Consider the following 14,637-nt stretch of genomic DNA (forward strand, 5'->3'; position numbering starts at 1 on the left):
GTGTCTGGCTGATCTGAGGTGCTTTGCCCTTTCTCCGTCCCAGAGTCCTGTGTACCAGAGCTTGTTTCCTCTTGCCTAGGATGGAGTAGAGGCTTCTCTGGACAGGCTTCTGGGCATCCCAGCTCTGCAAAGGAACTTAGCTTATGGTGTGGGCTGTCCGGTGCTGGAGCATTGTTTAGCGAGGTGAAGCAACAGCTTTAGCTGCGCTTTCAGGAAGTGCAGAAAGAGGAACCAGGTGAAGAGAATGAACAAAGCCACTAGTCCCCTACGATTCTGATGGCAGAGAGCTGGCAAGAACCTGCCCGTGGAATGACTCCAAAACTCAACCACAGGGGGAAGCAGGAGAGTGAACCCAGGCTGCTGTGAGGAGCACCTGCCTGCACTGCAGCAGATGTGGCGGCACCAGTCATGGGACGTCCCCCAAAGCCTACCAGAGGCCACAGATACAAGGTACCCACTGTGCCTGCGTCTCTGCTCATTTTCTCTTGCTTGCTGGGCTGATGCCCTCTGCTTCTAATGCTGACAGCAGCCACTTATATCTTACCTTGAGGGGGAAGGTTTCTTTGGGGCTTGCCGTGTTCCCAGATCCTTGCCTGTAATCCCCTTCCCTTATCCCAATGCCTGTGGTCGGGTATTGAGATTTCCTGGCTCTAACATTCAATGGGTGTCTACCTATATGTAGTCAGTTTGTTCCTGCATCTGATTCCATTAGCACATGGAGCATGTCGTGTGTCCTGCTGGGAAAGGGGTGGGGGAGAGGGTCATAAGACTGTCTGCCCTGCCCCCCAACCCCCGAGTCTGCTGGAAATGGGTTGTGGATGAGGCTCCTTAACTCCTGCCTAGAAAAGGTTGTGGGGACACCCAGACTAAGCATTTCCCAGGGGTGCCTGGCCCACAATGACAAACCCACCCCTCACCCTCATCTCTAGCAGGGGATCTTCCCCTTCCAGCCTTTACACACTGAGCCCTCAGCCTGACTTTGCCTAATTCAGGGAGAGACACTGAGCTCATAGGGCCCTACCTCACTTCCAAAGTTACTTTCTTTCTGTGCAAAAAGGATTGGCAGTTCCCATTGCCAGGAAACAGGTTTCCTTGGTGAAATCAACATCTCCATTATTAAACCTAACTCTAAAACCTCGGTTTCAGAGTAGCAGCCGTGTTAGTCTGTATTCGCAAAAATAAAAGGAGGATTTGTGGCGCCTTAGAGACTAACAACCTCGGTGTGTCCTCAGGGATGTTGATCTACGGAGCAGGCCAGCACGTTTAAAGCTTTCGATTAGGGCTGTTGATTAATCGCAGTTAACTCACACAATTAACTTAAAAAAATTAACGGTGATTAATCGCACAGTTAAACAATCGAATACCAATTGAAATGTATTAAATATTTTGGATGTTTTTCTACCTTTTCAAATATATTGATTTCTATTACAACATAGAATACAAAGTGTACACTGCTCACGTTATATTATTATTTTTATTACAAATATTGCACTGTAAAATGATAAATAAAATAAAACTTGTTTGTCTTAGTGATTGGGTGAACAAGAAGTAGGACTGAGTTGACCTGTAACCTCTAAAGTTTTACATTGTTTTGCTTTTGAGCGCAGTTATGTAACAAAAAAAATCTACATTCGTGAGTTACACTTTCACAATAAAGAGATTGCACTGGAGTACTTGTCTGAGGTGAATTGAAAAATACTATTTCTTTTGTTTTGTTACAGTAGAAATATTTGTGATAAAAAATAAATATAAAGAGAGGACTGTACACTTTTTATTCTGTGTTGTAACTGAAATCAATATATTTGAAAATGTAGAAAACATCCAAAAATATTTAAATAAATGGTATTCTTTATTGTTTAACAGTGCGATTAATCACGATTAATTTTTTAATTGCTTGACAGCCCTACTTTCTATTTCAAAGTTCATGAGGAAAACATTTGAGCACCTGGGAGAAAACAGAAAGACCTTCGACGTGTGGAATAAGCTTGATGCTGACTTGGAAATGGATAGAGGGGATTAAACCCAAGTCCACTGTACAACCCTATCCTGGGGAGATGCTGTCTCCAGCTCTGCAGCAACCCTGGGGTCTGCGTCTGACCTTTTAGTAGCATTGCTACTGCTTGTTCTGACAGTTGAGAGTTATAGGCCTGAATTGTGGGTGTATGAGTGAGGCAGCAAAAGGAAGGGGCTTGGAGCCTGAAAGGTTGTGGGGGTAGGAGATGCTGAGGGAGGGCAGTCTAGGGGAATGATAGATTCTGAGGCAGCTATGTGAGCTCAGCCTATGTCTCTCCCTGGGGTAAGCATTAGCTGGGCTGGTCTCTCATTCCCAACCGCCAAGGAGAGGGGGAGGGATTTTGACTCTGAATAAAATGCAGTGACCTGAAATCTGTAATAATGGAGAATGTAGTAAGGGGAGTTTCCAGCAAGCTCTTGGGCTGTCCTGAGATCCTGCTCCCACAAGCTTAGGTGCAGAATGGGAGGAAGCCTGTTTGGCTACTAGCCCATCCTGTGTCTGTGGTGTTGCTGCCCATTCTTCCACAGAAAACAGGAGCATGTGGCTAGGGCTGGCCAAGCAGCAGGTAACAATCCTGCATGCACAAGGCTGGAGTAGGTGATGTAACAGGTCTTTCTAGCCATACAGAATAAGAGACACTGCAATTCAGAACTTGTGCACAGGATATTGCTGGAGCTTGGTGCAAAGGGGGCAAATAGTGCTGGAGAGCAGAGCATGGTGAGTGATGTAATTTTACAGCTCTCTGCTTCTTGCAAAGATCTTGCCATTTAGCAAGTATGATATGGCCACAACATGCTGCTAGGCTAGAGAATACTGGGGGTGGGGGAATAATGCTCACTGGTTGTCACAGGAACATATTGCTGCCTGTGTGGTGGTTTGAACAAGGAAATAAGCAACCCGCCTGGCTTCTGCCTTTCCTGGAATCATCCGTCTGCTGAGGAACTTGAGAACTAATGTGTCCAGGTCTCTGTGTGGCACGTGGGGGATAAAGAGAGAAGTGGACAGGGAGCATGGGGTCGCTTTTAAGGACAGTCTCTGCCATGTCTCTGGGGCTTTCCTGAATTGCTGTGTGCCAAGGGAGCTGATTTTAGGGCCTAAACAGCTGTTGGGGACACACCAAGGGAAAATTCAGATGGTTCCTTTGGGGAGATGCACAGTCAAGAATCTGGCCTCACTTGCCCTTTGCTTTGATTTTATTATCATCGTTATGTGTATCCAGAGGCCCCAATCAGCATTGGGCATCATTGAGCTGGACACTACATTAACACAATGCTGCCCAGAAGGGCTCACAGTCCAATTTTAAACAGGATGCTACTGTGAGTGTAACAAAAGAGGGAAGGGGAAGCTCTCTTGTTTTTGAGTTTGGGCAGCAGCTTCCTGCTGAGAGAGGGAGTGTGAGCGACGCTACTTTACTTCCTGAGCTGACAGGCTGAACTGGGAGGGGGCTCAGCACATACAGGTCCCTGCACTCTAAGGTGCTGAACACACAGTTGAGGGGCTGGATCTCTTGAGTTTTAATTCTGGCCCTGACAATGGTGCCCTACATGATCTTGGCAGGTCTCTTCCCCTCTCTGCCTCTGTTTTCCCATCTGTAACATGGGGGACATGGTCCTGGCCCTCTTGGCAGAGGGATTGTGAGGCTTCAGGAGTCAGTAGTGTCTGCAGAGAATTTTAACAATGGAAGGTTGTCACAGGGTTCCCGCCACTCACTGCTAGGGCACCTCTTTGTGGCTCGCCACTGGTTTGACACTTTGTCTTGTGGTTTCTCTGCCCTTTGTCCCGGTCTTTCATTCTGGGGCCTCTCTCATACGCCACACACTTCAGCGCTCTCTCTTCATCGCTTGGCCGTCTGGCCAGGTCACGATAGCTTTTCCCCCTTTTGGAATATCAGTCTCTGTAAACAAACTGCCTCAGGCAATCTTCAAAGTCCAGTATCTTGTCCGTGCCACTCCCGCAGTGACTGGTAGGGAACTCAGGCCCACCTTCTACACTGGGTTCCAGCCTAGGGACCCTACAATCAGCAGCTAAGATCCAGATAACTTCAGCCTTGCTGTTGTTTCCCCTAGACTTCTTCCTACTCCTTTCTCTCAATCCTGAGAGTGACCGCTGACTCTCTCCCCCTGGAGCAGTACCTTTCTGCTCTCCTCTTCCTGCCTTGCTGGGCTTCAGATTCAATGAGGGCTGTATATCCAGTGTATACGTCACCCGATGCAGCCCATCCTGGCAGGTAGATCCTTCTGAGCCATTTTAACTCCTTCAGGGGTGGTGTGGGATGAACACGCCATCACAGAAGTACTGGATAAGTGGTAAGCACTAGTTCGTCTCCTCCTCCCCCCTTTGCTGTGTAAACACCTTGCTATGGCCCATAGGCCAATAACAGTAGTAGCCACAGGAATCAGGCATGGGGTGGCCCTTGGGACAGGTCCTGAAACATCCTTGCCCCTCCAGGTATGCTGTGAGCTGGAATGGGTTCATTTCAAAGCTACCTGCTCCTATTGATACCAGCTCCCATTCCAGTAAGGCTTCACCACTCAAGCATCTACCAGTGTGGCTATCTGTGTCTTGCTGTGTGAGTTGCTTGCAGGCTACTGATCCAAAGGTGAGCAGCAGTAGCAGCTTCGCAGTGGGGAACCAAGTCTATGGAATGAAGGCTGTCCCTGGATAACACTTTCTTGCTGCCTGGTAAGTTGGGAGGTCTTGCTAAAGCATTTCTGAGACATGGACAGCCAGTTGAAGCCAAGGTGGCATTTACACAGAATGGATGAGGTTGGAGCTCAGCCTCTGACTTGCTTGGGGCGATGGTGACCTGAAATCTAGGATATAAACAGGGCACTACAGCAAGGAAGTTCACTCAGCTAGAGTCACAGATGGCATTGACTGGCAGTGCAGTGTGGAAGCTTGTGCTACTGGAGTCCTAGTTAACTCTTCCTTAACCAGAATGACACCATCCTCATTCTAATGTGGATCAGTGGCACTGAGTTTTGTCCCTGTGAGGCAACGTTCTGGCTAAGAGGTGTTAACTGTTGTCATATGAGGTTGATTTGGTGTCAGATAAAGTAAGGCTTCTTTAAAGCACTAAGACAAATAAGGTGTTGAGACAATTGCATGAAAGTGAAAGGGTTGGCAGGATGTGGCTTTGCTGCAGATGAACCAATCCAAACATGACTAAGGCACCGTCGGGAGAGTCTTTGTGTTGGCACCAACAAGGCACTGCTCTGAGGAAGCTCACATCAGTAGAACCTTAATTCAAGCTAAACAGGGTCAGTCCCGGTCAGTATTTAGATGGCAGACCTCCAAGGAACCTCCCCAGGGCGTTAGTGCTTCGGCCGGTGGCACTCTATGCACAGTCGGCGCCAAAGTAGTCCCCCTGCACTGTGCAGGAGCCATATTTTGGACGAGCCATACCGGCGGGGTCTTGTCCACCTGTGGTCATGAAGGATCCCACAGCGCTCTCTCCACAGGGTCTCAGTCAAATCCAGGTGGCCTCTTTCATTCCCCCCCGGCAGTTTCCGCTGGCTAGAGTCATTTCCCTCCCTTCCTGCCCTACGCTGTTGGTGTGCGCTGGTCCCCCCAGAGTAGGGGGCCCAGCGCCCCGGAGAACGGCCCAGCGCCTCGGGGAACTGTCCAGCGTGGAAGCGGGAGGGAGTGGGGCGGCGACGGGCGATGCGGTGGCGTGGGGCTCCGAGCTCCTTCCAGCAGCTCGCTGGCCCTGAGGGGCCCGACCGGGAAGCGGCGGCCCCAGAGCGGGGCTGTCCCCTCCCCGGGGGCTCTGCACCGGCTGCCCCCGCGCCGCATCGCCCCGCTTCGCAGCCCGGCCCCGCCTGGAGGCCGGCGCGCGGCCCGCCGGCTGGCTGCAGTGCGGGGCTCGGGCGGCAGGTGGGGCTGCCGGCTCGGCGTTGCGGCGCGGAGGCAGCGGCGCGGGCAGCTATCGGGGTCCTCGGGCGCTACCTTGCGCCGCTCCGCGCTGCCTCTTCCTGCATCGCTCCGGCTGCCCGCGGGGACGCGCCCGCGGCTGGGGCCGGCTGCCGGGGCATGAGCCGGGCTGCCTGCGGGGCGCGCGCCGTGCTCTCCCAGCCCCTGGGCCAGGCGCGGGGCCGGGCTGCCTCCGGCGCGCTGCTCCTGCCGCCGCCGCCCCGCATGGGCAGGGGGCTCCCGCTGACCGCCGGCACCCACGGGTATGACAGGGGCTCCCGGCGGCGGGTGAGCGCAGAGCCCCTGGGCCGGGTCCGCCGCGGGTCATGGAGCCGCGGGAGCAGGAGGGGTGCGCGGGGGCCCGCGCCTCCAGCTCCCCGTCCTCCAGCAGCTCGGAGGTCTCGCTGGAGCCGGAGAAGGGCCCCGCGCCGGGGCGCAGGCACAGCAACAAGAGATTCACGGGGCTCAGGATCTTCGGGCGCAGGTGAGCGGCGCGGGGCCCGCGTGCCCTTGGGGAATGGAGGCGTGGGGCAGGTAGCCAGGGGCTGCAGCGCTCGCGGCCGGCCTGTCCTCGGGGCCGCTTGCCTGCAGCTGTGTCTTAACGTGGGCGCTGGCTCAGGACCCTGAGGGCACCCTAGCCGGACTTGCCCGAGCACAGGTGCCTGCGGTGCTCCTGCCCGGAGCTCGCTCCTTCTAGGCTCTGGTCTTCGGGTCTAACTACACTTAAGTTTTGTGGGTACTAACGAGTGCAGCAATGCCTGCAAAAGCCTCAGCCACATCATACCAGCAGAAAGGTACTTTTTGCCAGTATAGCTTATTTCATTTCGGGGGGCTGGCTTGAGCTGTACTGGCAAAAGAACTCTTGCTGGTGTAAGCTGCATCTCTGCTAGAAGGGTTTGTTAATATACCTAGGGCTTTCTAGTGTAGACAAGGCCCAAGTCTTTACAGTCATATTCCTGATGCTGCAACTTGCAGGGTGGGGGAGTTATTATGTAGAGTTTGGAGAGAACAAACTACAGTTTAGCGTTTCCAAAGAACTTCACAAGTCAGGCCCAACACCTCTTTCCCCTTCCCTCATGCTTGCCATTGGACTTCTTTATTTTGCTGCTTACTATATGGTTAAACTTTGGAACTCAATGCTGCAATATACTATTGAGTCAGGAAAAGAAAAAGCCCAGTAGTGTAACAGCAGTGACATTGGCTTTTGTACGAATGCAAGGGGTATTGATCCTCATACTTCAGGGCATCAGTTGATCACTAGGTGGGGTCAGCAAGAAATCCAAGCGTACAGTGTCATAAAATTAGCTTTTGGCTGTTAGACCATTGGTCTGTTTTTTGCTGCGGTGGGAGGTGATCTGAGGCAAGAAACTCCCTATTATTCGTACACGGTCCATTTCCCCCAGACACGCCTTTCCTTTGCTCCTGGGACCCTCAGATAGTACCGCTCACCCTCTAGTGAGTGAACTTGAGCCATGTTGTTGCTGGTTCACACTTCCTGCCGTTTGCTGATTCCTGTAGAATTTAGACTGTATGCTTCTTTGGAGCAGGGACCATGTCTTTGTACTGTTTGTGTATGTACAGTGCCAAGCACAATGGGGACCCGATCCTGACTGGAGCTTCTGGGTGCTAATGTAATAGAAATACTAAATAATCAGATTGGGAATTCTCCCTGCAAAACCAGTGGAAGAGGTTCCATGTGTGGGCTTATGTGGAGAGTCTAGCAGCTCGTAGATATAAAGCCCCTGTCCCATCCTCTCCTTAAATTGCACTGGATCAGCCTGCCCTGGAGGTCTGAGAGGAAGCAGGACTGTTCATAGTTAGTAAGGCCAGAAGGGACCATTGTGGCCATCTAGCCTGACCTCCTGTGTAACACAGGCCATAGAACTTCCCCTAAATAATTCCTGGACCAGAGCTTTTCGAAAAACATCCAGTCTTGGTTTAAGCATTGTCAGTGGTGAAGAATTCACAAAAACCGTTGGTAAATTGTTCCAATGGTTAATTACCTTCACTGTTTTAAAAAAAACAAAAACAACCCCCCCTCCCCCCCACACACAAATTTTCATTATTTCTAGTCTCTTATCCAATTAGAGATAAGAGCACAGCTGGAGTGGAGACCGTGCTTGGCTATCAAAGAGGTGTGTTGGGAGTTGCAACCCAGGAGTTGGTATTAGGGACAATATGCATCTCAGATGAACAGAGAGGCACATATCAGCTGGATTGAAGTATGGGGACTGGTGACCAGAAGGAGCTGTTTCTTCAGGTTCCCTGTTGCTCCAGTGTTTATGTCTTTACTTAGTGCTTGTGGGGCAGGGGTATCTCCAGACCAGGAAGGGTTGGGTCTCTTAGGGTATGTCTGCACCGTGCCGGGAGGGAAATCCACAGCAGCGAGTCTCAGAGCCTGGGTCAGCTGACTTAGCCTTGTGCTACAAGGCTCAAAATGGCAGTATAGATACCCGTAGTACAGTATAGATCAGAGGTTCTCAAACTGTGGTTCGCGAGCTCCATTCGGGTGGTCCGCAGATAGTTCCCTCTAAGGTGCATGTCTGGCCAGCCACACGTGAGAGAATGAAGGGCCACCCACCTTATTAGTGGAGCCATGCAGGCGTGGCACCGACTAGGTACCTGGACCCTGGAGAAGACGCACATGTAAGGTGAGGTGGTGGCCTTGTGGGACATGGGGGGGTAGGTGGGAGGGGGCAGTGGGGTGAGAAGAGGGGGTGGGGGAAATATGGGACATGCAGGGCTGCGGCGGCCAGAGAAAGAGGCGACTTTCCCCAGCTCTAGGGCTGTGGTTGCCACGGAGAGACCCCCCCCTTCCCAGCCCCAGCTCGAGGGCTGCCGCGTTGGGGGAGAGAGGGAGAGAACCCCTCCTTCCCAGACCCAGCTCAAGGGCTGCCGCGGTGGGGGAGAGAGGGCACATCCATTTTGTTAGAAAGGTAAGACTACTGATATTAAAATATGAGTTGTGTGCTTTTATTTGTAGAACAAAAAGCCATTAATTATTATTCAGGTTTATTCACCTAGCGCTTTTATCCAAAGCACTTCACAATAGTTAGCTAATGGTACAAACAATATTTGGAAAGATTAAGTGGTCCGCCGAGACCCTCAGCAATTTTCAAGTGGTCCGTGGAAAAAAAAATGTTTGAGAACCACTGGTATAGATACTATACTGCTATTTTGAGCCCTTTAGTGTGAACCTGAGTCATTTGACCCGGGCTCTGAGATTCGCTGCAGTGAGTTGTTAGGTTTGGTCTTGTTTTGTTTTGCAATATAGCTGTAGCCATAGGAGCAGGCACCATGTCTTCCTCTGTATCTTGTACTCCTTTCTCCTTCATCTCACTGAGCCACATTCCATCCTTCGGCTGTGGAGCTGCTCTTCAGAAATCCACTACTTCAATCCAGCTGATATGTGCCTCTCTGCTTCCTCTTTGTGCAAGTAGCGTCAGTACCACTTGCTTTGCTGGGGAGTGTGGGAAGGGGCTGTGTAGGTCTGTGCACCTGGCAAGCAGGGTCAGGCTGCTGTCCTTGGACCCACGGATTCTGTGTTTCATAGATGTACCCTCACTGGGCTGACTGGGATGCTCTGTGTGGGTGGCTGATGGTCATAATTTCAGTCCTAGAGATGTAATTAGAGGCTCCTGCCCACAAGAGAACGGCCTAGTGTCTGATTAGGCAGCGAACAATATGCAGTGGCAAAGGACTGGACCAGATGTTGTGGTGACAGCTGGTTGAGTCAGTGTGTAATCATGCTGGTCATTGTGGAGGCTGCACTGTGCTCTGTATGGTGGGTGTTACTAAGCGGTTGCCAGTCTGTTCACACATTGCAAAATAATTCAAGGTAATATGTGGTGAATCAATGTGAATCAAATGCACCTTGTTCCTGGCCTCTGCTATTTCAGTCCTGGGCAGCCCATATACAGCTCTGACAATGCCCCTTGATCCTGACATACCACCTGCCCACACCCCACTGTTCCAGTCCTGAGACATCTCCACAACTGAAACTGCTGACTGTGTGAGGGGAGTATGTGAGGGTTATTTTTCCTGGTAATGTCAGAAGTGTTGAGGCAGGTGCAGAACCTTACAGGTTAAGAGCCTGGTTACGCTGTGAAGTGGCCTGGGGTGAGCTGGACACAAGGGTGATGGGGTCGGTGATGTGTTTGGAATCTCACTGAGCACTGTTTCCTTTGACTCACTGAATGTAAATTGAGTAAAGAAAAACTGGGAATCATCCTCCCACACAGCCCTCTTTGCTGCAGATATGGGACTCTGGCATCTCTGGTTCTGCACTCTCAGAGCTGACTGAGTAACATCTCCTTTCCTCTCTGGCTGTGACAGAACAATCCTGCAGCCCCTGGGAGATGAGTGCCATCTGCCCCCTGCAGAGCATTAAGCCTGCAAGCCTACCAGGCGCTTCAGGCAATGATTGTGATGTCCCCTGGGCTGTGAGGCTCCGGGGTGCTTGCTTGCTTTTACCCCATTTTCCTTGTCTACAGGCCCCATGTGCTGCTTCCTCCCCCATCACTCACCTGAATTTGTCAGACTTCCAGTGTTTGCCCCATTCCTCCCCAGCCTTAATGCTCTGGGGCACTAGCTCATTGTTCAGTGTTCTGGAGACTGACTGATTCCCATCCTCCTGGCACTGCCTCATGCTGAGGTTCCATGCCCATGTGAGTGAGGGGCAAAGAGGTGTACACCCATTCTGTGATGCACACGCTCCAGTCAGGAGTCCCCCTCTTTACTCTCTCTCTCTCTCATGCCAGCCCTTATATTGATATGAGCAGGCCTGACGTGTTGCCAAGGTGACTCCATCACAGGGCTGGCTTCCTTCTGCTCCGGTTTCAGATTTGGCAGCAGAGGCTGGCACAGTGCATGATGCCATCTCTGTCCTTCTCCCAAGATTAGATAGAGTCTCTCCTCTCCTTCTTAAGGACACGTACCCCCTTGTGGGGGTATATATACTGCAGTTTTAAGTGCAACATTATCTGTAGGGAGAGAACTGTGAGGTTTTTGTCTGTGTGGACCCCTGGGTGATGAGCAGGGTGGGAGTGTTACACAGGACAGTATAGAAAGAGGTAGGGTATGTGTGTGTGGGAAGGGACGTCCTGCATACTCATCACATTGTACTGTCCAGCATTGCTGGAATATCTAGTCCAGCGATCTGGTGGCTGTATCCTTTCTTGTACCTCTTCTTTCAGCAGAAGCACCGTGCTAGGTTGTTCCCCTCTGGATGGGGATACATCACTTAAGAACCTCAGTCATGGGCACTGCAGAAAAATATAGGGTAGCTAGAATTCTTTATGGGCCTTGGAGAAAGGGAAAGTCCTTGTACAGTGATCCTTGGAGTGGGGTGTGGGTACCGTGTAGGACATCAGCTGTGAGCTGCTTCAGTTGCTATGCAAGCGGCTCCCATCTGAATTTCAGAGTGGCAAATGGGTTTGAGTCCCACTTGATTGGGAGTGAGGTGGGGCTGGCATTTGGTGTATTTGGGGCAGTGTTTTGGGGAGGATAGTACTGGACAGTCTTTATCCCTGGTATGCGCTTCCTTCTAACCGTGATTGACTGAGAAGCGTACACCTCCCTTAGGCTGGAATGTGGCCAGCACATACTGCAGTTTTAACATGGGGGTTAAATCCACAGGGACCTTTTGTGACCACAAGTGATCAGAAATTTGGGTTTATGTCCTGTCTGAAAGATGTCCCCTCCAGAATCACAATGACCCCTAGCATTTGGGTCAATCCTCACTTAGATAGGAGGGCGCCCCCAGCTGAGTCATCCACACCATGCTCTGAAGCACCTGACTGCTCCTTGAAAGTCTCCCATCCTAGCACTGCCCAGACCTGATATTGCTTACTATAGCTTGAGCTGGTGATCTTTGTAGCCTCAGGTGACATGGCAACAGCCTTCTTGCATTTAATCAGGTAAGCAGTGAGTACATGGATCTACAGGCAGTACTGTATAGGAGAGATTGAGCCATTGCCAGCCCCTCTGCCCTTTGCCTGGCATGTGCCTTCACCAGCCATGTATGCCCCAGATACCCGCCCACCCAAATAGCTGACACCTGATGTATCACCACTACCTCACTGCAATGGAATCCTGCGGGTGGATTGCAGCGTAGCCCAAGCTGCTTACAACCACGCTCTGCTCTAATAAAAATACAGTGTCACTGGAGGGGCAACAAATCCAAACGGTGAGGGCATTCCCCCTGCTTCCCACTCTTTTCTCTGGGATCCAGAGCGGGCATCAGTGGCACGTGATGCCTGTGAACTTGGTGCCACCTCTAATAAAGTGCTCCCTGGAGAGCTGAGATTGGGCCTGGTAGGCGGAAGAGGCAGTGGCACTAGCTTTCTCTGAAAGCCACAACTGCAGCAAGTTCGGTTCATGCATTCTGAGAACAGGCTGATTTCTGTATCTTGTAATTGTCTTAAAGGGAGGGTGGAGTAATTGGCTCTGGAATTGATACAGACAAGCGCACAGTGCATGCATCTGGGCCCCAGATGGGCAGTTCTTTTAATTGGGCTGATGAAGAGAGTGGAGCTGATCAGGTGATAAGGAATTTAATCCCCACCACCTTTCTGGCTACCCCACTCCTCACGTTGTAAGTGAGCCATCAGAATGAAGTCCCTCCCATGGGGTGGGGGTAGGGCGGGTTTGCATGTGATGGGGATTAAATCTTTCCTAACCTTCCTTTCCCTATAGGTGAGCAGTTGAAATAGGGCCGCATCCATGGGGTGTAATGGGCTCTTCATGAGAGGAGGTAAATAGGGTGATCAAACCAAACACTGAGAGTTATAAACCATGGGGATGTTCATGATCAGCAGTGATGGCAGTACAGGCCCCAGTCCAGGGTTGTAGATGGAGCTGCCAGCTAGCTTGTCGTATGAGTCTGGCTGACCTCCTTCCCTTGTCTCTGTGCTATCACACTGTGACCCTGGGAATGGGGTGAGAGGAGCAGTTATGCTAGGGAAGGTCTGTGGGGTGGGGAAGTATACAGGCAAACATGAAACCAAAGCAAGCTCCCGCCTACACCTCTCTGAGGTGTTACTCAGTTTGGGAACTTGGTATCTTTGTTTCATCTATGTGTGGAGGTGGGTGAGAGGAGTCTCTGTAGCTGTACTCTGCTGGGCTGTCTCCTCCTCCCCCAGTTCCCATTGCTCTAGCTGTATTGTTCACTGTCCTCTTTAATTGACTACCTTTCTGTATGTGAACTCTTCTAAATCTGCTACTTAATTTTCAGTCTGTTGCTCTTGTCACAAACCAGGGGGCCTTGCCACAGAATATGGGCCCAGTTTGCTGCGGTGTACTACATGGGGCCTTGTATATATCTCCATATATCATGCATATATCACTTCAGATACAGCTGTACCTGGATGTGGCTCTTAAGCAGAGGGTGGGAAAAGATACCCCCCTGACCACCCACCCCCCCACACGCACACTAGCTGGGGTCCAGGAAGCCACCCATGGTGAAACCTTCAACCTCCAGTTCTTCCCGTTCCTTTCACTTCACAGGTAATGAGCATCGGCGGGAAGAAGGGCTTTGCTGTTTGCTTGCTTGTGCAGGAGCCAGTGCCTGGGCTCCTGAGCTGAGCTGTATCTGCAGGAGTTTTGGGCAGCTGCTTCTTCAAATCAGCGGCACTGCTATGGGTACCCGCATGGCCCCACAGTTTGCCAACGTTTTTATAGCTGACTTAGAATAACGCTTCCTCAGCTCTCGTCCTCTAATGTCCCTACTCTACTTGCACTACATTGATGACATCTTCATCATCTGGACCCATGGAAAAGAAGCCCTTGAGGAATTCCACCATGATTTCAACAATTTCCATCCCACCATCAACCTCAGCCTGGACCAGTCCACAAAAGAGATCCACTTCCTGGACACTATGGTGCTAATAAGCGATGGTCACATAAACTCCACCCTATACTGGAAACCTACTGACCGCTATTCCTACCTACACTTCTCCAGCTTTCACCCAGATCACACCACATGATCCATTGTCTACAGCCAAGCTCTACGATACAACCACATTTGCGCCAATCCCTCAGACAGAGACAAACACCTACAAGATCTCTATCAAGCATTCTTACAACTACAATACCCACCTGCTGAAGTGAAGAAACAGATTGACAGAGCCAGGAGAGTAGCCAGAAGTCACCTACTACAAGACAGGACTAACAAAGAAAATAACAGAACGCCACTAGCTGTCACCTTCAGCCCCCAACTAAAACTTCTCCAACGCATCATCAAGGATCTACAACCTATCCTGAAGGACGACCTATCGCTCTCACAGAACTTGGGAGACAGGCCAGTCCTTGCTTACAGACAGCCCCCCAACCTGAAGCTAATACTCACCAGCAACCACACACCACAGAACAGAACCACTAACCCAGGAACCTGTCCTTGCAACAAAGGCCATTGCCAACTGTGTCCACACATCTATTCAGGGGACATCATCACAGGGCCTGATCACATCAGCCACGCTATCAGAGGCTCATTCACCTGCACATCTACCAATGTGATATAGGCCATCATGTGCCAGCAATGCCCCTCTGCCATGTACATCGGCCAGACTGGACAGTCTCTACGTAAAAGAATAAATGGACACAAATTGGACGTCAATTTCAACATTCAAAAACCAGTCAGAGAACACTCCAGTCTCTCTGGTCACTCAATTACAGACCTAAAATTGGCAATTCTTCAACAAAAAGACTTCAGA

The 14,637-nt window shown here is 51.0% G+C and overlaps 1 protein-coding gene across 8 annotated transcripts in view; it reads left to right on the top strand.

Moving 5' to 3' along the window:
* The first annotated feature begins 256 nt into the window (after positions 1 to 256).
* Positions 257 to 14,637, top strand: part of DGKZ (diacylglycerol kinase zeta) — an 88,029-nt gene continuing 73,648 nt past the window's right edge. For 6 of the 8 annotated variants that reach the window (XM_077818603.1, XM_077818604.1, XM_077818605.1 and 3 more), the window contains exon 1: positions 6,034 to 6,410. In XM_077818603.1, the coding sequence (XP_077674729.1) occupies positions 6,253 to 6,410 (158 nt within the window). In that variant the 5' untranslated portion in view covers positions 6,034 to 6,252. Of the gene's footprint in view, positions 451 to 6,033; positions 6,411 to 14,637 lie in introns of those variants that run through there. The other 2 variants (XM_077818606.1, XM_077818609.1) reach the window with 1 other exon arrangement.

This window comes from Eretmochelys imbricata, chromosome 6 (assembly GCF_965152235.1).
Source record: "Eretmochelys imbricata isolate rEreImb1 chromosome 6, rEreImb1.hap1, whole genome shotgun sequence".
Lineage (NCBI taxonomy): Eukaryota > Metazoa > Chordata > Testudines > Cheloniidae > Eretmochelys > Eretmochelys imbricata.